Below are 26,629 nucleotides of genomic sequence, written 5' to 3'. Positions count from 1 at the left end.
TGTTTCTAGGACTTCAGCATTTTATAATGCCACATATCAGTGAGACCATACAGTATTTGTCTTTCTCTCTCTGACTTATATCACTTAGCATGCCCTCAAGGTCCATGTTGCCACTAATGGCAATATTTCCTTCTTTCTCATGACTGAATAATATTTCATTATATACATGCCACATTTTTATCCATTCATCTGTTGACAGACACTTAGGTTGTTTCCATATCTTCACTAGTGCTGCCTCCCACTCTTGTTTTCTGAAATCTTGCTAACATGATTGTACTCTTTTCTACTTTAATAAGATAAGACCAGTTAACCTGGCTTTTGTTTTCTGAGGCTTCAGGATTTTCATATTTAACATCAGGAAACAAATAAAAGGCTCAAGTGGAGAAAGTGTAAGAGGTAGAGCTTGATATCTACTGAGACCAGGTTATCCCTTGGAATATATTTTGCTTTTATTAAAACCCAAAAAGATGAATGAGTTTCTTTTTTTGACAGTGGCCTCTTTCTCTTCAAATAAGGGTATTGGAGGAGATTATGCTAAGGAAGAGTCCCAATTAGTAATTATCTAGTAAATGGAGTCTTTATTTTAAATTAACCACTATTGAAGCTATCTGCCTTAGAACAGCCTAGACTTGGAATTATGAGTAGATAGGTGAATCAGTCAATCTATCTATCTAGCTAAACTATTGTGCTACTTTTCTTTTCTTTCTTTCTTTTTTTTTTTTACTTTCTTTTTTATTTATCCTCACCTGAGGATATGTTTACTGATCTGAGGGGGCAGGCATCAATGTGAGCAGTTGCCTATAGTATGTGCCCCAACTGAGAATTGAACCTGCAACCTAGGTATGTGCCCTGACTGGGGATTGAACCCACAACCCTTTGTTGTATGGGATGATGCTTTAGCCAGCTAAGCCACCTGGCCGGGGCTATTGTGCTATTTTTCTTGATTATGAATATGCCCAGAATCTCAGTATCTGTAATATTTTCAGTCTTCTGGGTATAATGGGAGGGGGGTGACTTGTGAAGGAAGGATTACAAACTCTACCCAGGCTTCTTAGCCACCCGGGCTCCAGTGAAGTGGATCAAACAACCAAAAATGCTATACAATGTTCATGGCTGTTTCTACTAATTATTTTTTAGTTGGATTCCACATTGGCTTCAGAAGTTATATATGTCTGAGAAACTGACACTGCAAAGTTCTGGCTTGTTCCCTGCCCTGACGCTAAGGGATAAATATAGATCTCAACCACAACAGAAATGTGGCCAGGATTCCAAGGGGGGTTTGTATGAGAAGGGCAGTGAATGATGGGGCTATCCTGACATGTGGGCTAGACAAGGGCTTTTCTTAATGTCCAAGACCCTCTTTGGGGAGGGTAGAGGTAAAAGAAAATTCTACCTCTAAAATCAGGACTCATAATCCACATTTTCAGGGTTGACACAAATAAAGAATATTGTAGGTGGCTTAGTGTGTGTATGTGAGGTGGGGAGAGCAAAGGGAATCTTTCCTGACAGCCTAGATCCTTTTGCATGAGATCAGCCAGATGAAAAAAGAAAGTTATTCTTGGCCATCTCTCCTCACCCCCAACTCCCACCCATGCCCCACCCCCTGCACACACTGATATCCAACTCTCAATTGAGAAGAACACGACTTAAGATTTTCATTGGGTTCATAGTATCTCAGGCGTTAGAGAAGGGCAAGGGGGTGGTGAGTTGCTCATCCTCGTGACCCAAAATATCTCCCCCTCCCTGTAATGATGAGCTTGCTTTTCTATAGGGCTTTCCTTTGATTCAAGGAAGGGGCCAACCAATGAGAGAGGAGCATGTTAGATTATTTTGGGGAACGTCTCATGCCAGAAGGGTTCACTTTTACTAGGCACCAAGTGGCCCCAGCAACCAGTGTCTCCTGTACCAGCAGTAGCTCCAGAACGTTCACCCACTTGCCTGCCTCTGCTGCATCTTTGCCTACTGAACAGCCATGAGAAGGCAGCTCCGGTCCAGAAGGGCTCCGGCCTTTCCTCACAGTTATCGCTACAGACTTGTGAGTCCTAGGGAACGGCATACTTTGCTGCTTCTTATTAGTGGGGTGGGTTGGGGGTTGTGTAAATCTTCACTTGGGGCTGTTTCTCCTTGGGATGAACAGGAACAGGGAATTTAAAGGAGCCCATAATTTCAAGAGCTAACAGTAACTCCCAGCAACCCATTTCACTCTAAATTTCTGGGTTGAAATAGGAAGCCTCCCCACTTCCTATGGAAGAAAGATAAGGGAAGGGGAAGACGCCAGAGAATGAGAGAACATTTTCTTGGGAGCCTAGAATTTAAAAAGACCTTTGGGATTCTGGGAGTAAAGGCTTTATCCTGATAGCAGGAACTCGAATCAAGAGAGAAGGGAATGGGAAGAGAAAATGAAAGGTACCACCTACCCAGCTGTCTCAGTCCCTTTGGATGGTAGCTCCTTGGAAACCCAGCTGCTCTTTTTCTAAAGCAGAAATTCCAAACTATAGCTAAAATCATAGGATCTTAATCTTAGACATCATATCTCCAGAACCCCTTGTGTAAAGAAGGCTGCTGGGGCTCAAGGCACAGGAGTGATTTGCAAATTAGGGACAAGCCAAAATGAGAATGAAAGTTTTCTCACTCCTAATCTTGTTCTCTTTCCATTATACTTGCATAGTATGCAATCCCCCAACCCTCTGACCCTCCACTACCCATTGCCATCCTGCTTGCCACCCCACCCTGACCAACACACACACACACACACACACACACACACCCCTTTGATATCACCATTTATCTCCAGGGTGCATTACAAATTTCTTTGAACTCAAAGTTTCTTTGCATTTACTTTGCTATAATTCATTAATATGTGCCACATGTAGTACTTTTTTGAAAGGAGATATATTCTAAAATCTCCCCCAAAGAGGACTGTGATCTGAGCCCCAGGAAGAAACAAAGCTTAATCCATTTTTCTTTGGGAATGGCCACCTATATAATCAGGGAGTTAAGTGAAGACTGTCAAAAGGCAGCAGAGGAAAACATGAATTCTTCTAACCTCGTATCCACCTATGAAGAGCTTCTCTTAACTTTCCAGCCACAATTTTTATAATCTTTCTTTTGACATTCCAAAGTTCTGCTCAACTCTTAGAGAAGTCCTAACCTGTAGGGCATATATAACTGTTCCTTACTTGACTTCTTTTCTGTGTAATGTTTCTAAAGTGTTGTATATGATTTGTCAACTGGTTTGGATCTTCTCGTTGTTTTCTTTTTCTTTTCAATTACAGTTTACATTCAACATTATTCTGTATTAGTTTCAGATGTACAGCAAAATGGTTAGACAATCGTGTACTATACAGAGTGGTCCTCCCCAATATTTTAAGTACCCACCTGGCCCCATACATAGTTATAATTATATTATTGACTATATTCCCTATGCTGTACTTGACATCCCTGTGACTATTTTGTAACTACCAATTTGTACTTCTTAATCCCTTCACCTTTTCACCTAACCCTCCAACCCCCCTCTCCACTGTCAACCATCAGTCTGTTCTCTATATCTATGTTTCTATTTTGTTCTGGTTTGGATTTTCAGCACATCAGGGGATCTTGTTCTTTATAGAGAACACTTAAGCAAATTTAAAAAGAAATGACTTGATGCAGTGAATAATTGTGTGCTAATTTCTCTTTTAAAATTAGCCAGTCATTCAAATGTTTGTAGGCTATTACTCAATGCAGGACAAAAATGTATCCTTTGGTTCATACTGCTTGTTTATATGTTTATATATTTACAGTGCTCAAAATGGAGCCCCCCCTCTGTGCTTCAGACTCTTCCCTTTTAGGGCAACATGTTGGCCCCAGCACATACCCACTACTGTATCCCAACACACACTATTAATTGAGGGAAGTGTCTCTTTGGGAAACTGACAAAAACAGACCCTCTCATTACCAAAAAATCCCCTAGTGGATTCCACTAAATAGTTAGTTGTACAAAAGCACCTCTCTTGTACATTCTGAGGTTCTCCTATACCAGGAAGCATGGGAGAGGAAAAAGATATTTAAGGTTCTTGATAACTGAGGCATCATGACAGCCATAGGGAAATCAGCTCTGAGAAGGTCAATTCTTCCCATGAGGGTAAAGTTTTAATGACAAGCCACCTTTAATAGGATTATCATGAGAACTCATATCTACAAATAAGATCAGGCTAAGGACAAAGCCAATTGCCTCCTTTGTGGAACAAAAGTGGAGGGCAGGCATATAGGCTACAAGGAAAGAAAAGGAAGTTGTTCAGAAAATTTAAAGATAATATAAATCCCTCAATAATGAAATGTTATACTTCAAATTCTCTGAGATTCTCAGTTGCAGTAGATTCTCTGGGGCCCTGATGACTACCCACTGCAGTCCAAGTGACTGCTGAGGTGAGCGCGATGAGCTCTGTGCAGACATTGCCAAAGAGTCAGGCAGTTATCATCAGCATTTGTTCAGTACCCACCCATTACCCAGTTATGGGCTGCACACCGTGGTGGGCAATCGAGGAGTGAGAAAATATGGACCCTGCCACCTGGGTTTTCAGAATTTACTTTGGGAGGTCAAATGTGTACATATGTTCACACCCAAGTGAGATTTAAGAACATTTATTCATCCACTCAACATTGAGCAATGCAGTTTATTTCCCTTAGCCTTACACTATGAATCCATGTCAGAGTCAGAAATCCTCAATAATAAGCATATACAATATTTTTGGGAACACAAAATCTAACATACTGTTGTTCTCCATAAATCTGCGAAATCACATTTAGGCATCTTGCTCAATGTGACAGAGAAGAAACATCATTGTCCAGGGTATTAAGAGACAAAATTTCTGGGACTGACAACTGAATCATGAACTTGCTCTGTGGCTTTGTTTAGATTTTCTTCCCTCTCTGAGCCTCAGATGGACGAATAAATCTCCAAGGTCACTGTCAGTTCTGATATGGTGTGTGACATAAAGCTGTACATTTGAACAAATTAGAGAGTAACTCAAGAGTGCTTATAATCAAAAGCTAGATAGTGCTGAGCAGACTGAATGCTGAGACTACAGCCTTATCATTCTATATCACTTTTACTGGTTCTGAACAATCCAACTTTCTGAGGCCCCTCCTCACTAATGGCAGAATTTTTAGTTAAGTGTCCTCTAAATGACCTTTGAGGAATCAGGCAGAGGGCGCAGCAAGGAGCCCCTGGCCTCTATCATTTGACACAACCAACCCAACAGGTGCACAGGCCCTGCCACTCTTCAGCTTTGGACAGCAGAGAGAAGGGAAGGCGACCTCATTTTCTGCTGCTGCAGTGAGCCCTGGCAGCCCACAAAGAGCAAAGATCCAATTCTCTGGCCTAAGGCTAGGAGGCATTTGAAATACCATTTGGTGAAGTCTGGGTATTTGGGTTTTTTTTGTTTGTTTTTTTTTTTTTGCTTGGTTTAATTTTCTTAGAACCACTCAGAGAAGATTACAGTCTCAGATCTCAAGTAATGGCTGCAATCTATCAATCAAGAAAAATGTGCTGAGCACTTACTATGTGCCCAGATTTTTGCCTAGGGTATGGGGTTTGGGGCGGTGGAGATTAAGGAAGTATCACTTGGGGTCCCAGCCCTCAGGTAGTCTCTTCAACCAGGTTAAGGCAGAAAGAAGTTCCAGATCAGACAATAGTAAAAGAAGTAGCAAATGGCTCCCCATCACTTGCTTCTGTTGGGAAGGCAGTCTAAGTTTTGAGAAGGGGTCCAGCAATTGGCCTCTCCACCTGATGTCTAGCCAAGACTATTTGTAGCCACAACTTGCGATGGTGAGGTGGAGCAGCTGAAAATGTACAGGGTATTAGGACAAAGCTAGTTTGGACTGAGAATTTACCATCATAGATAGAAGTGTCTGAAACTACTCCATCATCCAGCATTGAGCTCAGCTCTGTCCTGACAAGCCAGACAAAGAGAAGCAGAAGGCCAAGGCCCGAGGACAGAGTAGTGACACAAGCAGTCCTAGGGAAAGAGCTCAAATGCCTAAAGCTGAGAATAAAACTTGTACCTCCATGGAAAGGATATTGGATCAAAATGGGTCATAAAAAGGATATTTCTTACAAAATAACAGAGAGAAAGAAAATATGCCTCTTGTAACAATGGGTATGCTTATGGGGAAGTGAAATTTGAAGCATTTCCAAATATTGAGTTGTTTTCCATTTACATTTGACAGGCAGGATGTGCCATTGGAAATTTTTTCAAAAGGGGGTTTGTGTTTTGTCACTGTTCCAGGATGATCAGGATGAAGTGAACCAGAACTACTTAGCAGATGAAGAGGAAGAAGCAGAAGAAGAGGCTCGTGTGATGGTGGTACCTGATTTTGAGGAGGAGGAGGAGGAAGAGGAGGGGGAAAAGGAGGAGAAAAAGGAGGAGGAAGAGGGTCAGGGTCTGCCAACAGGCAACACCTGGTGGCGGAAATTGCAGATCATGAACGAATACCTGTGGGATCCGGAAAAAAGGATGTTTCTGGCCCGAACAGGTCAGAGTTGGAGTAAGTCTTAGTTGTCCCACTGCCCCAGTAGAGTGTCCTTTCCTTTTGACCTGGTATCCAGGACTCTTATATGCTGGATGGGCTTGTCTGCAAAGTTCTCTTAGATATAATGTAAAAGGATCAATGCCTAGGAAAATGCCTGAACTATGGGCAAATCCCATCAGAACAAACTCCAAGTGGGTGAACAGACTTGATTGAATATCTGAAATCCACTTGACTCAAAATCATTTGCAATACAGAGAGACAGTAAGAATGAGTTGGAAAACCACAGACATGTTTTAAAGTCCCAGCCCTGCCACCTTCTATCTGTGTGACCTTGGGCTCATCATTTATCCTCACTGAGCCTCAATTTCCTCAAGCACCAAATGAGGAAAACAATTCCTGCCTTGCTTCTCTCACAGGATCAAGCCTGAGGCTCCAATAAGATGTTACAATGGTAAAGTTGAAAGTACTCCAAAAACTGCTTCTAGGATATGAGACCTAATTCCCTGCTAACCTAACTGAGGATTTATAGTCTTATCATTTCACCTAGAAATGCAATGTCAGAGGAGAGTCAAGGAGACCTGCCCCTAGCTCCAGCTTGTTGGTGCTTTTCACTCCCATAGCATACACAGAGAAATTAAGTTTAAAGGGATCATTTCTAGAGATTAAGGCTGAGCCCCCACATCACTTCATCAGTGGGGGAATCACATTCCTTAGTATTCCCTCTTTGTACCATATGTTGCCTGCCACCACTTTCACTTCAAAATTTCCCCAGCACTCCTCTCCCAGGGTCCTACTCATCTCTTCAACTATTAGCGTTGAGCCTTCTCCTCAGGAGATTTTACCTGTGGTCAAATCCACACTGATCACACTCTCTGTGCAGCCCAGAAAAAGAGCAGCTGCTGGCCTGGAGAAGAAAAAAAAAGAAAAAAAGATGATGCCATGGATGATATAAGAGTTTTCTAGCGCCAAGAATCTAAGTTGCTGAAGTTAATGGTCATGCCTTATACAGGCCCTTTTGGCTGAGAATTCTCTCCTGTATCGTTTATGTTTCTAATTCAGCTCAGTCAGGAAGAAACAGCCAGCCCTGCTTCCTTCCCCCTTCTCAGTTCTCAGACCCACCCTTGCCCACCCCTCAAATGCTCAACTGGAACAAATGTACCATTCAGGGAGCATTCCAACATTCTGGAAACTGCAGACAAATGCTGGACATTCACTGGGGCTCCAAAAGGGCACAGCTGTTTCTTCCTTGCCTAAAGAGGACTGAAAAAATAGGTCTTGTGAAATGCAAGTGTGATTCTGGGAGAGGGTGTCCTACATTAACCCCCTAATAGCCAGCCATTGGAAACGTCAGCAGATAAGCTGATCCAAATTGCTCCTGTGGAGAACAAGTGACAGGCCAGTAAGTAGGGATGAGGGAGTTCCCAGGGAAAATATGGCAGTGGGGACACTGCATAGTAGGCTATATCCCGGCCTCTGTGTAGCAGATCTGACAGTCAAGGAACTCTAGCTTCTTCTGTTCAACTACCCCTGGGCAAAGGGAAAATTATGAACCTAACATCTAGGCCACCAACCATATGCCTTGCTGCCCTCTTGCTTGAGAAATAGGTGCCCACTTGAGCTTGCACAGCAACATGACCAATATATTCACCCACCTATTATATTCTGAGCTTTTCCTTTGGTAGCTGGGTAACCTCTATTCTTAGGAACTATATGTTATTTTATTGGATACTGACAAGAACAATATGAGGTAGTAATATTATTATCCCCATTTTACAGATGCAGAAACTGAGGCTTAGAGAGGGTAAGTAACTTGTCTAAAGTCACATAGTTAATAAGTGGCAGTACTGGGAGTCAAACCCAGGTTGGATGAACACTGGAGTTCATTCTCTTGCCATATCATCTTCATGAACTGTAGCAATGAGGTAGACCTTGATGGGTAGGGCCTCAGGAACTGATAGGGGTATTTTAGTATGAGGAGTGAAGAGTATCCAGTCTATCCAAGATATCCAAGTCTACATATGCTTGGGTGGGGCATTCTGGAGAGAACCTTAGATTACCTACAAGAGTGGCCGAGTAAAACTTGGACATTCAGAGCAGAAAGGGCTTGCGGGAGTCAATGGTTCAGATGGGTATGGTGTTTGATGTTGCCTGGGGGTGCTTGACTGAGTTAGTTAGCTTATCACAGACTCCTTGGATAAAGCTGAGAGGACTCATTGCTAGTGCCATTCTCCCATCTACAGCTTCCTGGTCATGCAAGAAGAAAGATATTTCTAAGGGAGATTATCTATATTCTATTGCTTTCCTTTCATCCATGAAACTGAGTCTTCCAGTCCCCCAGCATGGCATCAGCTGTTAATCCATTCCTAGGATGGTGGTGAGGGTAAAGGAATGGAGAAGATGGCACAGGGCACATCCCATTAGGACAGCCAGTGGGCAGTAGCCAAGTATCACAGCCACACAGGTGTTGCTGTTTCTTCTCCAGGGACTCCAGCTGACTCAATGTGTTCATGATCCAGTTCTGCTTTAGTTTATCTTTTAAAACATAAATGTTCCATTCCCACTTGGATTACTAAGGATTGTTTTTCTCCTTCTCTAATAACTTTTTGGTTAATTTTATTTGGTTCCTGGTTCAATTTAAAAACTAATATTTGTATTTGGGTACAGCAAAGTCATGTGGTTTGTTTCAGTCTCCGGTTCATGATTTAGTTCAAATGTGTAGTTTCAACATCATGTCACTGTTGTGAGTGGAACTGAGAGAGCCCCAAGGGAGACCTGAAAAGAGCTCCTCAGCAACAGTCTCACTCTCATTTACCTCACTCTCTACTGCCTATTCCTGGGCAAATCTAATACAGCCCACAGAGGAGGAATTCACACAATTATGCTTCTGGTCCTATAGAAATAATAATATTAATAATAACAATGATGAAGACTGCCATTTATAGAGTACTTGGTATCTGCCATGCTCTGTGCTATGCTAATTATATGCATTATTCAAGTACTATTATTGTTCTCATTTTACAGATGAGGAAATTGGGGTCCAGAGAGGTCAACAGCATATCTAAGATTAAACAGTTAGGAACTAGTAATGTCAGGATAGGCTATAAGGAAAGACTGAACTCCAGATACAGTAGTCCCCCCTTATTCACAAGGGATACATTCCAAGACCCCTAGTGGATGCTTGAACCTATATATACTACATTTTTTTCTATACTTACATACCTATGATAAAGTTTAGTTTATAAATTAATTACAATAAGAGATTAACAATAACAATAAAATGAAATAATTATAACAATATACTGTAATAAAAATAATATGAATATGGCATTATTAAGTAAAATAAAGGTTACTTGAACACGAGCACTGTGATATCCTGACAGTCATTCTGATAACCAAGACTGCTACTAAATGACTAATGAGCAGGGAGCATATACAGCCTGGATATCCTGGATAAAGGGATGATTCACGTTCTGGGCAGGATAGAGCAGAATAGTGTGAGATTTCATCACATTACTCAGAATGGCACACAATTTCAAACTTATGAGTTGTTTATATCGGGAATTTTTCATTTAATATTTTTGGATCATCAGTAACTGAAACCATGGAAAGCAAAACTATGGATAAGTGGAGACTATTGTACAGGTGTAGGGAAGCATATGAGGCAAGTGCTAAACTTATTCCCATTTTATCTGCTAGGATTCTGGGGCACAGAGAGCTTCTGTAACTTGCCCAAGCTCACAGGTAGAGCTCACAGGTAGCAAGTGTCAATAATGAAGTACAATTTTCTACTCCTCCCTTTCCTGTACTGTATTAGTGTTCTTTTTGAAAAGCAGAGCCACTTAAACTTTTGCCAAAGAAGAATAAGATTTGAAATAAATAGGGTGAAACCTCACTTTGTCTTGATTAGAGGCAAATCCCATGGAAATTAATCAAAAGTTTGAATTATAGGCTATGTGACAAGAAATGCTCTTTCCGTCCCTTGCAAATACATATAATCACTGGAACCAAGCTGCTAGGACTCTTCAGAGCACCTGCTTTACTGAATAGTGAAGAATGATTTGTACTTAGGAGATCAACTGTTGTCCAGAGGACTACCAAATAATTTGCTTTCTGCAATACTTTAAAGTCCACTCCTCTGTAATCTTGCTCATGGTGATGATTTGCTCAGCAAGCCCTTCCATCAGAAATGCTATAAAGATAAACTGCAATCAGCTCTCTGACACAATTCTCACCAATTCCAAATTGGTGAAATCTGAATGAGCAAGGACAGATATACCGAATCTGGGGAATTTTTAAAAAGCCATCTTATGTGTTTGGGTTGGTTCTGGTTCATAAGTTCAAGTAAGGAGGCAGAGGATGTTGGTAAGCACTGACCACTTTAATCTCTGATTGTTCTGCAGGCCTGATCTTAGTCATTTACTTCTTCTTCTATGCCTCCCTGGCTGCTGTGATCACTCTCTGCATGTACACGCTATTTCTGACCATCAGTCCTTACATGCCAACCTTCACTGAGAGGGTGAAACCTCCTGGTGAGTGCTCAAATGCCCTGTGTTATCAGAACTTGCTGGACAGAAATCTCCTTGCACAGCATGTTCAGCCTCAATTAACTTTGGCTCTTTCTGGTAATGACTTAGAGATTCAATTATTAAGGGTAAAAGTAAAATGGTACATGGCAAATTATGGTCCTTTTCATTTTGATTGCCTGGGGGGAAATGGTTTCATGGGAATCAATACCAAAATATTATCCCAAGAATGGGTTAATATATCCAAGACCTGTTTTCATTGCCAGGAGTTATGATCAGACCCTTCGCCCATAGCCTTAACTTCAACTTCAACGTTTCTGAACCTGACACTTGGCAGCATTATGTGATTAGCCTAAATGGCTTTCTCCAGGGTAAGTAAGTTCCTCTGAATGGTGCAAATCTCTTTGGAAAGGTGATGGGTGGGAATTAAAAATTCATCTGACCATCTCTTACTAACCCCAGCCCATTCTGATCTTTCCTTACCTTGCATCCTCCTCAGAACCTGTAGATACAATAAAAACTGCTCTAATTTATGGTCATATGTTGCCTTGAAAGCATATAAGCCAACTCTCCAGCAATAGGATAAGTCCATTGGGCCAGAGAACTCGTCTTCGTTTCTTGAACACCCTATGGCACCTACTTATATCCTGGGCACATCCAGATGCCTCAATATGATCAGTTAGTAAAAAATAATTTGATGGGGGGGGGCATAGTGGTGAGAAAAGAAGTGCTCTCCAGAACTGGAAGATCCCTGTCTCCTATACTTTCTCAAGGTAAGAAAATTCATTTGCTGGAGATCAGCCATCTTGAAGTAAGAGAGCAAGGGTCTTTATTTAACAGCATTCCAGAAGGGAGTTAGAGGAAGAATTTCTTGGTGGCAGTCACTCCTACATTTTGATCAAAACTATTCAAGATGCCTATCTCTATAACATCACCATATATTTTTTCAGGAACTAGTGAATGGCTTTTTGAGAAGCCCTTCCATGGGGTGAAATCTGAGGTAGCAGCTTGGATTAGGATTAAACACAGAGCACACAGCCTCTGTATTTATCCAGCTATCAAAGAGGAGCTCCAGTGATTACCATCTAGTCCCCTTATATCCCCTCCCCCCAGCAATCACCACACTGTTGTCCATGTCCATGAGTCTTTTTTCCTTTTTGCTCAATTCCTGCACCCCCTAACCTCCCCTATGAGTGAAGTCATATGTTACTGTCTTCCTCTGACTGGCTTATTTCACTTAGCATAACGTTCTCCAGGTCCATCCATGCTGTCATAAGGGTAAAATTTTCTTCTTTCTTATGACTGAGTAGTATTCCATTGTGCAAATGTCCCATACTTGTTTTATCCACTCATCTACTGATGGACACTGGGGCTGCTTAAATATCTTAACAATTGTAAATAACACTGCAATGAACATAGGGTTGCTTTTGTTCTTTAGAATTAGTGTTTCAGGTTCCTTCAGATATATTTCCAGAAGTGGGAACATTGGGTCAAAAGGCAGATCCATTTTTATTTTTTTGTGGTATCTCCATACTGCTTTCCACGGTGGCTGCACCAATCTGCATTCCCATCAACAATGCAAAAGGATTCCCCTTTCTCCACATCCTCACCTGCACTTGTTGATCATTGACTTATTTTTTTATTTTTTTTTTATTTTTTATCATGTTCCTTCTTATATGTATCAAAACTCATATTGAACAATGAGTTCTCGGTTGCAAAAGAGGATTTATTTTTGCACCTGTGGATCATTGATTTATTGATGATAGCCATTCTGACAGGTGTGATATGATATCTCACTGTGGTTTTAATTTGTATCTCTCTGATGATTAGTGACATTGAGCATCATTTCATATGTCTATTGGCCCTCTGTATGACCTCTTTGGAGAAGTGTCTATTCAGGTCCATTGCCCATATTTTTTCAATTGGGTTGTATAAGAAAAGGAAAAAAAGGAGCTCCAGTGAGTTTACATTGCTAACCTATTATTTGTGGGGAAAAAAGGCAGTTAGACTAATTTGGTTGGCCTGGCCTGTCTGAAGGGGGATCAGGTGGGAGTGGCAAAAAGAATATGCACTGAATTAAGAGAGAAACAATCTCTTTTTTAAAGTATATTTTATTGATTATGGTATTTCAGTTGTCCCAGTTTTTCCCCTTTGCCCCCTTCTGCCCGGTACCTCCCTTCCCTCCAGCAATCCCCCCCTTAGTTCATGTCCATGGGTCATGCATATAAGTTCTTTGGCTTCTCCATTTCCTATACTATTCTTAACATCCCACTGTTTATTTTGTACCTACTAGTTATGCTTCTTGATCTCTGTAACTTTTTCCCCATTCTCCCCCTTCCCCCATTCCACTGACAACCCTCTATATGATCTCCATATCTATGATTCTGTTCCTGTTCTTCTTGTTTGCTTAGTTTGTTTTTGTTTCGTAGGTTCATTTGTTGATAGTTGTGAGTTTCTTGTCATTTTACAGCTCATAGTTTTGATCTTCTTTTTTTAAATGTGTCCCTTTAACATTTCATATGATAAGGACTTGGTGATGATGAACTCCTTTAGCTTTACCTTGTCTGGGAAGCACTTTATTTGCCCTTCCATTCTAAATGATAGCTTTGCTGGATAGAGTAATCTTGGTTTTAGGTCCTTGCCTTTCATCACTTGGATTATTTCTTGCCAGTCCCTTTTTGCCTGCAAAGTTTCTTTTGAAAAATCAGCTGACAGTCTTACGGGAACTCCTTTGTAGGTAACTCTCTTCTTTTCTCTTGTGGCATTTTTTTTTTTTAATCTTTGTGTGCTTTCTTTAGATGGCCAGCAATTTGTTAAGACAGCAGGTTATGTACCTTAAAAGACTGTCTTACGTTTCATTTCAAACCAGCCCTTTTTATAAGGAGAAGAAAATTGTAGGTAAGGAAGGGCTTGTAATTCAGTAAAAAGATTACAGTTTCCCTCACTTATCGTATTACGTTCTAGACACACACACCCCCACGCATTAGGTGAAAATCCGCGAAGTAGGAACCTTACATTTATTTTAGTATTTACATATATTTTAAGGTTTTATAAACCCTTCCCACACACTTATAAAGCTTTCCCAGTCCCTTATTAACCTTTTCCGCACTTTTATAAACACTACTTATGTTCTTAAACATGTCCTACACTCTTAAACCTATGTAACTTTAACAACATACGTATACAGTACCTCAAAATCCAGCGATATAGCGAAAAATTCGCAATAAATAATTAAATATAATATTTTTAAAAATCCCGTGATACAGTGAGGCCACGTTAAGTGAACCGTGATATAGAGAGGGACTACTGTAGTCAAATAAAATCTACAGTCTGGCAATTTCCCTAGCATTCTTTCATCTGTTGACTAGTAATTCTTTATCTGTGTTCTGGGCAGTGTCATCTCTCCCTGGACACAGTGGCTCAGATACCATCTTGGTCATTTGCAGTCCTCCTGGGGCACAAAGGTTGAATTGCTTGTGTTCTGGAGTCAGGATGGGTCATACGTTCAGTTCCTGTCTGGATGAGTATTTCTTCTTTATATCTTTATTTGTTGGACTTCCATGCAGCTCGATTTTCTGGAACTTCTGGTTGTTTCCAGTTTTGAGGTAGTTGTATTCCTTCTTAGTTGTGGACGGAGATGCAGCACATTTGTTTACGTCTCCATCTTGGCCAGAAGTCTCACCTTTGGTATTTTAATTATGATGTGTCTTGGTGTGGTCCTCTTTGGGTCTGGCTTGTTTGTGACTCTCTGTGCTTCCTGGACTTGTATGTCTATTTCCTTTGTCAAATTACCAAAGTTTTCCTCCATTATTATTTCAAATAAGTTTTCAATATCTTGCTCCTCCTCTTCTCCTTCCAGCAGCCCTATGAGTTGGATATCAGTACATTTAAAGTTGTCCCAGAGGTTCCTAAGCCTTCCTCATTTTTTTCAATTCTTGTTTCTTCATTCTGTATTGGTTGACTGTTTATTTCTTCCTCATGTTCCAAATCATTGATTTGAACCCTGGCTTCCTTCCCTTCACCATTGATTTCATGTGGATTTTGCTTCATGTCACTGTAGCCTTCACTTCTTCCCTTATGTGTTTGCCATACTCAATCACTTCTGTGAGCATGATTATCACCAGTGTTTTGAACTGTACATCTGTTAGGTTGGTTATCTCCTCGCTTAGTTCTCCCTCTGGAGCCTTGATCTGCTCCTTCTTTTGGCCCATACTTCTCTCTCTCCTCAACTGACAGCCTCCTGTGTTTGCCTTTGTGTCTTAGGTAGAGCTGTGTGGCACCTGTTGTGTTGTGAGGGGCGGAGCCTTTGGCATTCATCAGTGCTGGGCAACCCATTTCACCACCTTGTGATGCTGTATACGGGGGAGGGGTCAGAGAAGGAGCAATGCTACTTGGTCAGCACTTGCCCCTTTTCCAGTCACTTCACCCACTTCCCACATGCGACTTGTGCCCCTCTAGGTGTTGTCCTGGTGATGGTTCCCAGAGTGGGTGGGTTTGTGCATGTTCTAGGACCATGGGGGCCCTCTAAATGGACTCTCCTGAGAGATCAACAGTTTCTTCCATTGCCCCAACCACCACTGGTATTCACAGCCAAAAGCAATGAGGCTTTATTTTCCCACTGCTGGAACCATGAGCTGCGTGGTCTGGTCCGGGACTGGGATCACTCCCCAGGTGTCTCTCCCAGCTTTTATAATGTGGGACTGCTCTTTCCACCAGCTGGCCACAGCCACTGCCTTGCTACACATCCTCTCTACCTCGGCTCCCCATCTCCGTCCCTCCTACTTGTCTGGATGAGTATTACTTCTGTATATCTTTGTTTGTTGGACTTCCATCCAGTTTGATTTTCTGGTAGTTCTGGTTATTTTTTGTTTTGAGGTAGATATAATCCTTCTTATGGTTGTAGAAGGAGATGAAGTGTGTCTACCTATACCTCCATCTTGGCAGGAAGTCAATGTCTTATGTGATGGGAAGTGTTATTTAAATGCAAAAATTTTGTCATTTAACTTTAATCCTGCATAATGTAGTCTATTGTCCTCATTTTACAAATGGGGAAACTGAGGCTCAGAAAGGAGAAGTAGCATGATCAAAGCCTCTCAGTAGTAGAACCAATGTTTAAACCCACATCCATGTTCTTGACACCCTTACAACTCAAAGCATCATCTAGGGATCAGCTGGTCAGCATCACCTGGGAGTTTGTTAGAAAGGCAGAATTTCAGTCCCTGCCCAGACATCTTGAATCAGGCTCTGCAATTTAACAAGATCCATAGGTGACTTGTGTGACCTTTAAAGCTTGAGAAGTGTTCCTTTTCATAATTCTTTGCTGCTGGCATATGACCATGAATTAGAAACTCAGCTTCGTATAAGCAATATGTGGGGTTATTTGGGGTAAGTCTAAGCATCAGATGCCTCACCAATAAAATGAGGTGGGATGCTTTCTTTCTGAGTCCATGTAGTTCCATTTTAGACATCATAGCCAGCACAATATATTTTTTTTTACTTTCAAAATGCTTGTGCGCTATTGCAAATGTATTGCTGGAATCCCTGCTGAGGAAATTCCTTTGAGAAACTAGTAGATAGAGAAATACCAATTCTGATCTGATAACAGAGGTGGGGAACATGAGGAGAAGCATTGGATTTTTTCCCCCTAAGCATAGATAATATGCCCTATTTAAAAGGAATACATCTCTGAAATATAAATCCCAGAGCATCTATTTCATTCCCATGATGACTGGGATTTTGCAATAAGGGTCATGCCCATGTCACATTATTTTTGATGGAACTATCTCAAGAGAAACAATGAGCATGTGATTAGAGTGTCTATTTAGAAAGTTATTATTTGAACATAGTTATTGCTCTAAAAAATGATTAAAACAAAACCTTGAATTGAATGTAGCTTTGTCTGAAGACTAATAAAGGCTTAGCCATACCTGGGATAGATTAAAAATTCCCAGTTGCTTCCTAATAATGTCAAACCCAGGTCACAACCTGTCTAGATGAGGATCTAGCAGTACATTTGGAGTTTTACCTCTGGTAGATTGTAGGAACACAATCCACTGAAAATTGGAGCTACTTGGAACATAAATGCATAGGGGCTGGGTCTAACAGGACTATCTGACACTATCATTTAGAACCAAATTAGAAATAATGAGATAACTTCCAAAGCCTAGCTCTATGACATCTAGTAGCCCAAAGAGTCAGCTCACAGATAGCTCCTTTCAGTCCTTTCCCTAATAAGTATACCTTGGACACATGTTGCATTCCATTCAATGTAAAAGGGCACTTAACTTGAAGTGGTTAAGGTCTCAGTATACAAGATCTCACCCCCGCACCCTCTCAGTGGAGACACTATAATTGTCATTTCAACCTAAGCTTCTATTCTGCAGTTCTAACTTCCTTCTGTAAAGAATGAGGAACTGGTTTATTTCCTCCTCCTCATCCTTCTCCTCCTCCTCCTTTTCTTCTTCCTCCTCCTTCACTGGTCCCACAACACGCACTTCTTACTCTCTTGCATCAAGTGCCTCTCATTGACCTCAAAGGAATATGTCTCCTAGGCTGAACTTAAAGAGATTTAACCCAGGAGCTTTGCCACCTTACAGTATATGCCATGCCTTGATATGATCCAGTCCCTCTTCCAAAATCTGCCTACTCTGTGCCTACTCTTCTAGAAGTAAAACAGGCAGTGCTCCACATTTACAATTTACCATATCTGAAAAAAAATGATGAAAAGTAGAAGTTATAAAGTGACCCAGAGATGGATATCCAAAAGTTCTGAGGAAATGAGAAGCAAGGGGTCTAGCAATCAAAGTGGGCTGAGGTGACTCCTGAAAGGCTTCCCGGACATATATTACTAAGGAAGGGCCTTGGGCACCTGATCCCTTGTTACAGGGCCTAGGACAGGTTGAGGGGGCTTCCTGAAGAGCCCAAGCAAGCTGGAGAAAGAAAACTAGGAAGGAAGGCTACTGAAAACATGGCCTTCCCCTATAGCACCTATCTAACATGGCCCTTTGCCCACCCATACACACTTTAGGGTATAATGACAGTCTTCAAGAGGAAATGAATGTAGATTGTCCCCCGGGGCAGTACTTCATCCAAGATGGAAATGAAGATGAGGACAAGAAGGCCTGCCAATTTAAGCGCTCCTTCCTGAAGAATTGCTCTGGCCTGGAGGACCCTACTTTTGGCTACTCTACTGGACAGCCCTGCATCCTTCTAAAGATGAACCGGGTATATTGGCCCTTGACACTCTGGTGATGATAAGTGAATTAGTTGGGTAGAAGGAATCTAGACAGTCCATTTCCCTTGGGCTCTGTCTTCACACACTGCCAGTTTGGCCATGTTTACTGACAGCATCAGTAATATAAACAATCAGACAAACTATCAAGCAACAATTCTTTTTTATCCTTGAACACTACCTATTTCCCTCTTCTCCTGCACCCCCAAACCTCCCCTCTTTAATGCCCTCTGTTGGGAATGATATCCTGAGCTGTTTGGAACAGAGGGTTGACATGGGGATGGGGTAAAGACAGTTCTCATATCACAACAAATGCCTTTTCTTTCCCTGCTGCCATGTCTTAGGTGTGGCAGAGCCTTACCACGCACACCCCTCTTGAAACCAGAAAGTTATTTACATCTTCAGGGTTATCTTACTGCAATTACCACTGTATAAATATCAGACACAAATACAAGGAGTAAGCTGAGTTGCAAAGCTCTGAAGACATTTTGCATTTGTTGCTTTTGTAACATTTCTGAGATGGCAGAATATGATTTATAAAAGCCCAATTTCTACTGTCAAATCTGTTTGATTAAAAAAAAAAAAACACTGATTTTTTATTTTGATAGATTGTAGGCTTTCGACCCGAGCTTGGAGATCCTGTGAAGGTTTCCTGCAAAGTTCAGGTAAAATGTCTTTGAGTAAGCATTGCTAGCACATCTGCGTCATGCAAAAAGGTGGTTCATCTCTTCCAAGGTTTTACCATGGATAGTTGTCTCATGGGTTAGGGAAAGGGTTAATCTTTTTATAACTACATCCCCCTTTCGTAACTTCAGGGCCTCCCTATTTCCAGAAAGCATTCAATTCCTGTGTGTTTGTGTGTGTAGTGTGCGTGTATGTGCTGATTTATACCTGTGAAAGCCAAAGACTGAATCTCAGGGAAGGGCCACAGCAGGAAACAACAATATACGGAGTCATTAATTGGGATTATGTTTACACTTTTGCTTTCAGATCTAATTACTTGTTTCTTTGAACTAAACAAACAGCTTTCAGTACAGTCATTAGTCCCTGCTCTTAAAATTAAATTTCATTTTTTGCAGCAATGACCAGTGGCACTCATGTTGCAATAACAAATGACTACCAGAGAGTATAAGCAGAACTCCATTAATATGCTAATTAACTGTCCTTCAAGGGACCATTAACTCCTATCTCATCTGCCCCAATTATCTCCTTTGTAGGAAAAAGCCCTAGATCTAAGGTTTGCTTCTTAAATTGGCAGTAGCTCCCTCCTGTTTGACAACATCAACTGCACCCCCAGCCCTGGACAATTGTCTTGGAAATGTGTGAAGCAAGGTAATGCTATTCACAGTACTAGAAATACAGCTCAAAACTCCAGTCTTAATGGTGGCAGATCAGAAAACAGCAAAGGGCAGCATTTACCCCTCACTTATTATAGATTAGATATTTTGCTAGGTATTGGGAGTGCCAAGATAAATGCCATTCTCTGAAATCAGGGCAATAAAATATCACAACGGCTATGGAAGGTGCACTGGGGGCATTGACCAGGGAAAGATTGGTTCCAGATGGGGCTGGTGGTGATGTTGAAGATGAGCTTTGAAAGGTCAGGCTGTGTTTGCCAGGTGAATGAGGTAGAAGGACATTCATTCTGTTCACATGTACGTGATTATGTGTAAATAAATATACAAACATGTGAGGTGTGACCATAAACTAGTAGAATTGATTCCACATACCATTTATGAAAAATGAATTTTGTTGCTTTTTAGAAGAATATGTAAATAAGTCATAAAGATCAACTCAGTCTAAAACTAGTATATTAATTGGATTGAGTCCTGCTTATAGTTCCCTGAAGGAAGCCACTCATTTTCAGCTTACATCAAACCTTGCTGAAAACTGTCCTTTATTTAAAAAAGAAACATTAAGGGTCTTCATGCACTCTATAATAATCAATACTGGTCAAATCCACACCCACTTGTGGAAATTAAGCAGGATGAGGTAATTACTAGAATAAATTAAGGAGAGCTGTTTATACTAAGAACTATTATACTATATTGACAAAGTCATCACTTAACCCTACTGAGTGATTTCCTATTAGTGATGCACAATTTGTCACTTATTAGCCCCCAGATCTCTGCTTTTTAGGGCAAGACTAATGCATAAATGGAATGGACTTGTTATGATGAGGGTAGACGTGTTTATTTAATCATTTCCAGTACTGGGCCCCACTTGCTTATCCTCCTGACTCCACCTACTGTTATTAAGCACTACAGAGAATGTGGTCAGAGACGTGAGTTCAGGTGAGCCAATTATAAGCTGTTTCCCTGTGCACCTGGCCTGTCTTCCAACAGAACTGAATCCACAGTGGGTAAGTTGTTGTGGGTGAGATTTACTAAACATATTCCAACTTACACCTGCCTAAGCTCCAAAGTCCAACACTGGGTGCTAGGCCCAGTATGATTCTTTGGACATGGGCTGGCATGGCAGGTCCTATTGCCAGAGCAGTATCAGGTACTACAAGCACTTCAGAGCCCTTCTGCCTGGGTCCCCTAGAAGCCAGCACAGAGCCATACTGAACACCTTCAGTTTCCTCAGTCCAGGTCTTCTATTCAGTATTTTTGAAATGAAAAGCCAAGGCACAGTCTCTCCCTGGAAATGCTCCTCTGGGGATAGGCCTAAGGTGAGCTCTGCCCCATTCTGCTTTTGTGGTCTTCTTGGGACAGGTGGTTGTGGGTCACACAGTGATTTCACCTAGGGTACAGGTCCCTTTAGCTCAGGCTCCAACCAACTGAGTGACTTAGAACCCCACATATTCCTGCTTTTACTTACAGAGAGGTGATGAAAACGACATCCGATCCATCAATTACTACCCAGAATCTGCTTCTTTTGACCTCCGCTACTACCCTTACTACGGCAAACTGACTCACGTAAGCCTGCATCTCCTTCAGTCTTTGCTGTCAGAAAGGTCTTTAGAGGCAAAGGAAAAGCTGGCTGGGATCTATGTGAATTAGGGAGCAGCAGGTAGTAGCAGCGGGGTAAACAGCTGCTGGCCAACTAGGAGCCCACTCTACCAGTTCCTATCACGATCATTCCTTTCCACCATATCTAAAGGAATCTCACATATTATGTGGTCTAACTCCTTCAGTTTACAGATGGAGAAACTAGGGTTCAGAAAGAAGTGACTTGCCTAAGGTCACATAGCATTGTGACAGAGCCAGAAACAGACAAATCACTGCCATTGCACTAAATTATGCCCAAATAATCCCACTTTCCTGTTTCTCCCATTTGAGGCCTTGGGGCAGTGAAAGCTTCATCTCTAGCATAGAGTTCTGGTTTGATTCATGGTCTGAAATCATACCATACTGAGTTAGAATTGGTTCTCCCCAAAGGACAATCAGACATCTGACTGACTTACGAGAGAAATGTGGAATTTCCCCACTGTCCCAGGGCAGAAAGAGCATGTCATTTGCTTTAGCCATTTGTGACTTGGAATCATGGGATTTACTCAGTTCTCCTTTGAAGGTTATCCTGTTGTGCACTGAATATCTTATCACTTTTATCCTATTGTCCTCCCACACAGCCACCCCTTCTCACACTTAGAATTCATTGTTCTTCCACCTACAGGTTAACTACACCTCCCCGCTGGTGGCAATGCACTTTACAGATGTGGTGAAGAACCAAGCAGTGCCTGTGCAGTGTCAACTGAAGGGCAAAGGCATCATAAATGATGTCATCAATGATCGTTTTGTGGGTAGGGTAATTTTTACTCTGAACATAGAAACCTAAGAATTTCAGGGGACCACACCCACCAGTTCTGTTTCTGTTTTATTTCATGTTACCCCTGGTAGCACATTCTTTTTCTTCAATCAGGACACAGCCAGATGAACACCTAAGAGTAGATCCTCTTTTCCTGCCTTTGACATATGTATAAAATGACATTGTGGGAGCTATTTGATTTTTTAAAGGTGGTCTCTCCTGATGACAAATAGATTCTATTATATTAATTTCCTTTCCCCCACTTAAAAGTAAAACCCATTCTTGCTGCTAGAAGTCTCACTGTAGTGCAAACATAGTATATTATAAAATTTACAGTAGCCATGAAGGAGAATATCTGTGATGATTATAAATTCATTGTGTTTTCTAAAACTTTGTGGTTTTTACCAGGCTGATAACTAACCTTTTCTTTTTCACCTGCCTGGCAAGGTCATTCTGTGGGAATCACCAATCTGACCAACCCAGAATACATCTAGGGCCAACATACCTAGGCAACTCTATATCCAGGGATGCTTGAAAAACTGGCTGCCTCTCACGGGCAACTAAATACTGATTCAAAGACTAGGTTATCTTCAACTGGGACAGAAAGCAGTGCTAACTGGATGTTGTTCTGATTAGAGATGAAGATTTCCCCTATGACTTTTTTTGGGAGGTGGGGCCCACTGTAATTGGTGAGAACACCTACTATGTGGATGTGACTGGTATTTGATTCATTGCTCTAGGGTGTAATCATCCAAAGGCTGAAAACAAGGTTGTCTCAGCTTCAGGCAGAGGAGAGAACAAGGAAGAAGGTCTCCACCTGCTATTTCTTCTTGGGCTATTTGTTTGACAGTAGTGTTATGTTCTCTGAGACCATGAGGGATGGGTGTATTGACCCCCAGCTACAGCTCTAAGGATTGAAATCAGGGTCTGCCAATTGATACATGATAAGACAGAAAGCTCCTTCCAGGCCACCCTAAAGTCAAGGCCCATTAATCACCTTTTCATTTGCTCAAGAATGATATGAGGCAGGTATTTATCCAGGTTGTGGATCAGCCAAGCTGCTTTGTTTTATCTTTGACCATGTGACCATTCTACTGCTTCTAAACACCTCCACCAGGCGGAGGGATGGGTCAAGGAAAAGAAGTGAATGTTAGAGAACAGTAGTGTCTCAGGGTCCAAAGCAAACTTAAATGTTGCCCAGAAGCATCCATAGTCTGAATATCCTCTGTAATGTTTATCTTCTTCCCAAACAGAAAACTGGCAGTCTGGTAGTAAAGACAAACAAGTGAAGAAGTAACTACTATACAGTGTAACAAGAGTTATAAAACTAGTACGTGGAAATGCTATTGGAACATGAGAAAAAGTTACTAACTTGAGTTGAGAAAGTAGCAGGGGAAATTTCACATGCAAAGTCACAATCACAGGAGACCATGGTGTGTTTTGTTAACTCTGAGCAGTTCCTGTCATTGGAGCGCAAAGGACTCGGGGAAATAGCAGGGAGTGGCAGGGAATCGAGCTAGAGTGGTATGCAGGTACCAGAAGAGGACTTTGAATTTTATCCAGTAGGTGAAAAGGAATCACTAAAGCGTTCTAAGCAGGGAAGCTCTGTGATCATATTTGCATTTCAGAAAGAGCACTTTGGCAGCCACAATGTGAAGGGTGGATGGGAGAGAGACAAGAAGGGGGATGGGCAATGAGGGAGAAGGAGGAGTCGAGAATGACTCCAAGGTTTGGAGCTTGACTGAGCCGGTGGGATGGTAATAATGTTAATCAAGACTAGGAATACAAGAGAGACAGGATAGGAGAGGGAGATGTTGAGATCAGTTTTGGACATTTTAGGCTTGTGATTTCTATTGGTCAGACATTGATGTGGGTTGGGGAGAAGGGAATCTGAGACCAAAAGCAATATTTAATCTTGAGAATTTGAGCCAGTTATGTAAACACATCACACCAATCTAGTATCAGATAGTTTTTCTCTTAGGTTTGTGGCAAAAAAGACTGCTGCTCTTTGGAATCTCCTTCTCAGACACCTTCCAACTCCTGCCAACTCTTAACAGAGTGGGGGCGGGGGGGGCTGACCACTATTAACAAGTAATAAACAATATACAACAGTAGATCCATGGAAAATACTAAAAACAATGTAACTGTCTCCTCCCAACCCCTTTTCTTACCAAATTTAATTTAAAAACCTAGCCTTAAAAAAATAAGATGCTTGAAGACAACAACTTTAAAACCATTTAAAAGTCACCTCAAATAAATTCTCAAGATCCAGTAGTAAAAGTTAATAACATTAAATCTGGAAATGATATTAGAGAGCATTTAGCGAAAACAACCTGCATTGCATCTGACTCCAGGTCCAGTGCTCTTTCTACTCTGAGCTGCTGCTTACCAGGAAGTACCATCTTTTTAAAAATCAATGAATGATATCCCAAACATTTTGCAACATGTGTCAAATTTGAGTTATAATAGTTAACATTTCACAGGAATTCAACTACTGGTGCTATATTTTATATATAATTGTCCTGTTAAATACGTTAACTATTAAACAGACAAGGAATTATGAATCTTTTGCCACACAGTATTTCTCATTCAATGGAATCCATAGTTTCCACAGTTTCAAAGAAGTGTCAAAAAGGACTAGGGTAGTTTGGGTTGTCAGCTGGAACATGAATAAATACCTTTATTATACAGAACTGAATATTATAATTACTAAAATTGAATTATAACAGTTCAATAATTTCTGATGGATTAAATAGTCCCCCATACTGTGCTGTACGAGTATTTGATTTGTATACCATTTGTTGCAATGCACTTGGTTTTACTTGATTGTCAATAAGAAATCCTACTTCAAAATGCCCTCATAATTTTGTACATGCCTAGACTTATGATTTTCTACCCCTTACCTCTCTGTAATAATTATCCTAAATTAATCTTTCTTAGGCATGTATTTGCTACAAATCTCGTGAAGAAAACATTGGTATTGTCTTGGTAACTTGTTGACAACAATAAACAGATATAAAAAAAGAAGTGTCTGAGTTTCTCTTTCTAGATTGTACCGCTGATTTTCCCACAGGAATATTGAACAGTTAGCTATGTAGGTGGAAAACTTGACAACCGACAGCCTATTAATTTAAGACTTTTTCTCCCCCGTCCCCTGACCTTTTTTAACTCTTGGGGTTTAGCCACAAGAGAATGAAACTAAAAGTTGTTTCATTCTGACCATTTTTCCTTTTACATATCCATGCTCTAGTTTCTCAGGAGACTACTTTGTCAGAGTAAACTTCCTTTCTTCATCAAGGTTGAGTCGAGGTATAAGTTACTCTGTGTGTTTGCATAGGAGAGGAACACTAAGGGAAAGTATGAGGTGGGGAGAAGAAACCGAAGTCCAAAAGAAACTTCAATTGTTTGATGAAAGATTGGCTAAGTGACTTTAGCACACAACTGGTTACAAACTGTCTCCCAGAGCAAATCTCTAGTGGTAATTACAATTAATGACAAATATTTCCAACCCCTTGTTTTACTTAGAGATGAGGCTGCAGTAGGAATCCCTTCTTTCCTTGGAAGCTGCCCTGGCCTAAGGTCTACTAGGCTGGTACGGTTTGATCAGGGTGAGGTCCATGATCCTGATATATTTCTCCCATCTAGGTTCTTTGTTAGAATCATTTCCCTTACTGACTTACTCTTAAAATATTAAAACATAATGAAGTAGCTTAACCAAATCATACAGAAATATGATTTACTCTATGATGTTATCTAGGAAGAAAATAGCAAGGTGTGTTATGTATGCATGTGTGTGTGTTTTGAGAGGTGGGGGAGGAATAGAATGGATGAAGGCAAAGGGCAAGGAAAAAGGAATTGAAAGGCTGAATAGCCCTGGCTATTTCACAAAGTTCTTTAGTTTCAGGGTAAGAGGGAAGAAAACCTGATAGGGGAATCCAAATGGTTTAAGAAGGATATAATAGGCTCTCAATCCAGCAGCTTAATCTTCAGGATGTACTTCCTTGTAGACTCTTGTATGGGCATAGCATTAGTCAGGGTTCCAACAAAGTAGTACCAGGTTGGCCAAAAAGTTCAGTTGGTTTTTTCTGTAAGATGGCTCTAGTAGCACTTAGTTGTCTTTAATTTCATTTGAAACAATTCTGTTAGATAGTATTATGAAAGCTGTCATATCAGCATGCATTTAAAAAAACATCAAAATTGGTGAATTTTGTGTAGCCATTTTAATAATGAAGATGGAAGAAAATATGCAACATTAACTTGAATTGGATTCTGTGCCCATCCCTGAACCAAGCTCCATGGCCATGTAACATTTTTGGCATGTTATACTTTATTATTTCATGAAAGGTAAAAACACAACTGAAATAAAAAAAATAAAGATTTGTGCAGTGTATGGAGAAGGTGCCATCATTAATCAAACATGTCAAACGTAGTTTGCGAAGTTTCCTGCTGGAGATTTCTCACTGGACAATGCTCCACAGTTGGGTAGACCAGTTGAAGTTGACAGCAATCAAATTGAGACACTAATTGAGAACAATCAATGTTATACCACAGGGGAGATAGCTGACACAGTCAAAATATCCAGTTCAATAAAGTTATTGGTGGAAATGGAAAA

The 26,629-nt window shown here is 40.9% G+C and overlaps 1 protein-coding gene and 1 non-coding gene across 3 annotated transcripts; one reads left to right on the top strand and one right to left on the bottom strand.

Moving 5' to 3' along the window:
- The first annotated feature begins 1,880 nt into the window (after positions 1–1,880).
- ATP1B4 (ATPase Na+/K+ transporting family member beta 4) lies at positions 1,881–24,529 on the top strand. 2 transcript variants are annotated; one of them, XM_090265007.1, is made up of 8 exons: positions 1,881–2,035; positions 6,270–6,516; positions 10,914–11,042; positions 11,303–11,407; positions 18,064–18,260; positions 18,876–18,932; positions 21,093–21,188; positions 21,886–24,529. In XM_090265007.1, the coding sequence occupies exons 1-8, from the start codon at positions 1,973–1,975 to the stop codon at positions 22,045–22,047; spliced, it is 1,056 nt and encodes a 351-aa protein (XP_090121133.1). In that variant the 5' UTR covers positions 1,881–1,972; the 3' UTR covers positions 22,048–24,529. The 2 variants fall into 2 exon arrangements, with proteins under 2 accessions (XP_090121133.1, XP_090121132.1); XM_090265006.1 differs by having other exon boundaries at positions 6,270–6,528.
- Positions 12,698–12,819, bottom strand: LOC149990842 (small nucleolar RNA SNORA40). Its single transcript, XR_016508821.1, has one exon. It is a non-coding gene; the product is annotated as a small nucleolar RNA SNORA40 (small nucleolar RNA).
- Positions 24,530–26,629: the final 2,100 nt, after the last annotated feature.

Source organism: Furipterus horrens, unplaced genomic scaffold (genome assembly GCF_987537825.1).
Source record: "Furipterus horrens unplaced genomic scaffold, mFurHor1.1.pri manual_scaffold_17, whole genome shotgun sequence".
Taxonomy (NCBI): Eukaryota; Metazoa; Chordata; class Mammalia; order Chiroptera; family Furipteridae; genus Furipterus; species Furipterus horrens.
This window is presented reverse-complemented; position numbering and strand designations above follow the sequence as displayed.

Coding starts and splice junctions, on each gene's coding strand:
- ATP1B4 (XM_090265006.1), top strand. CDS start 1,973: ATGAGAAGGCAGCTCCGGTCCAGAAGGGCTCCGGCCTTTCCTCACAGT. Junction 11,043..11,302: donor TGAGAGGGTGAAACCTCCTG/GTGAGTGCTCAA, acceptor TTTCATTGCCAG/GAGTTATGATCAGACCCTTC. Junction 18,261..18,875: donor TCCTTCTAAAGATGAACCGG/GTATATTGGCCC, acceptor TTATTTTGATAG/ATTGTAGGCTTTCGACCCGA.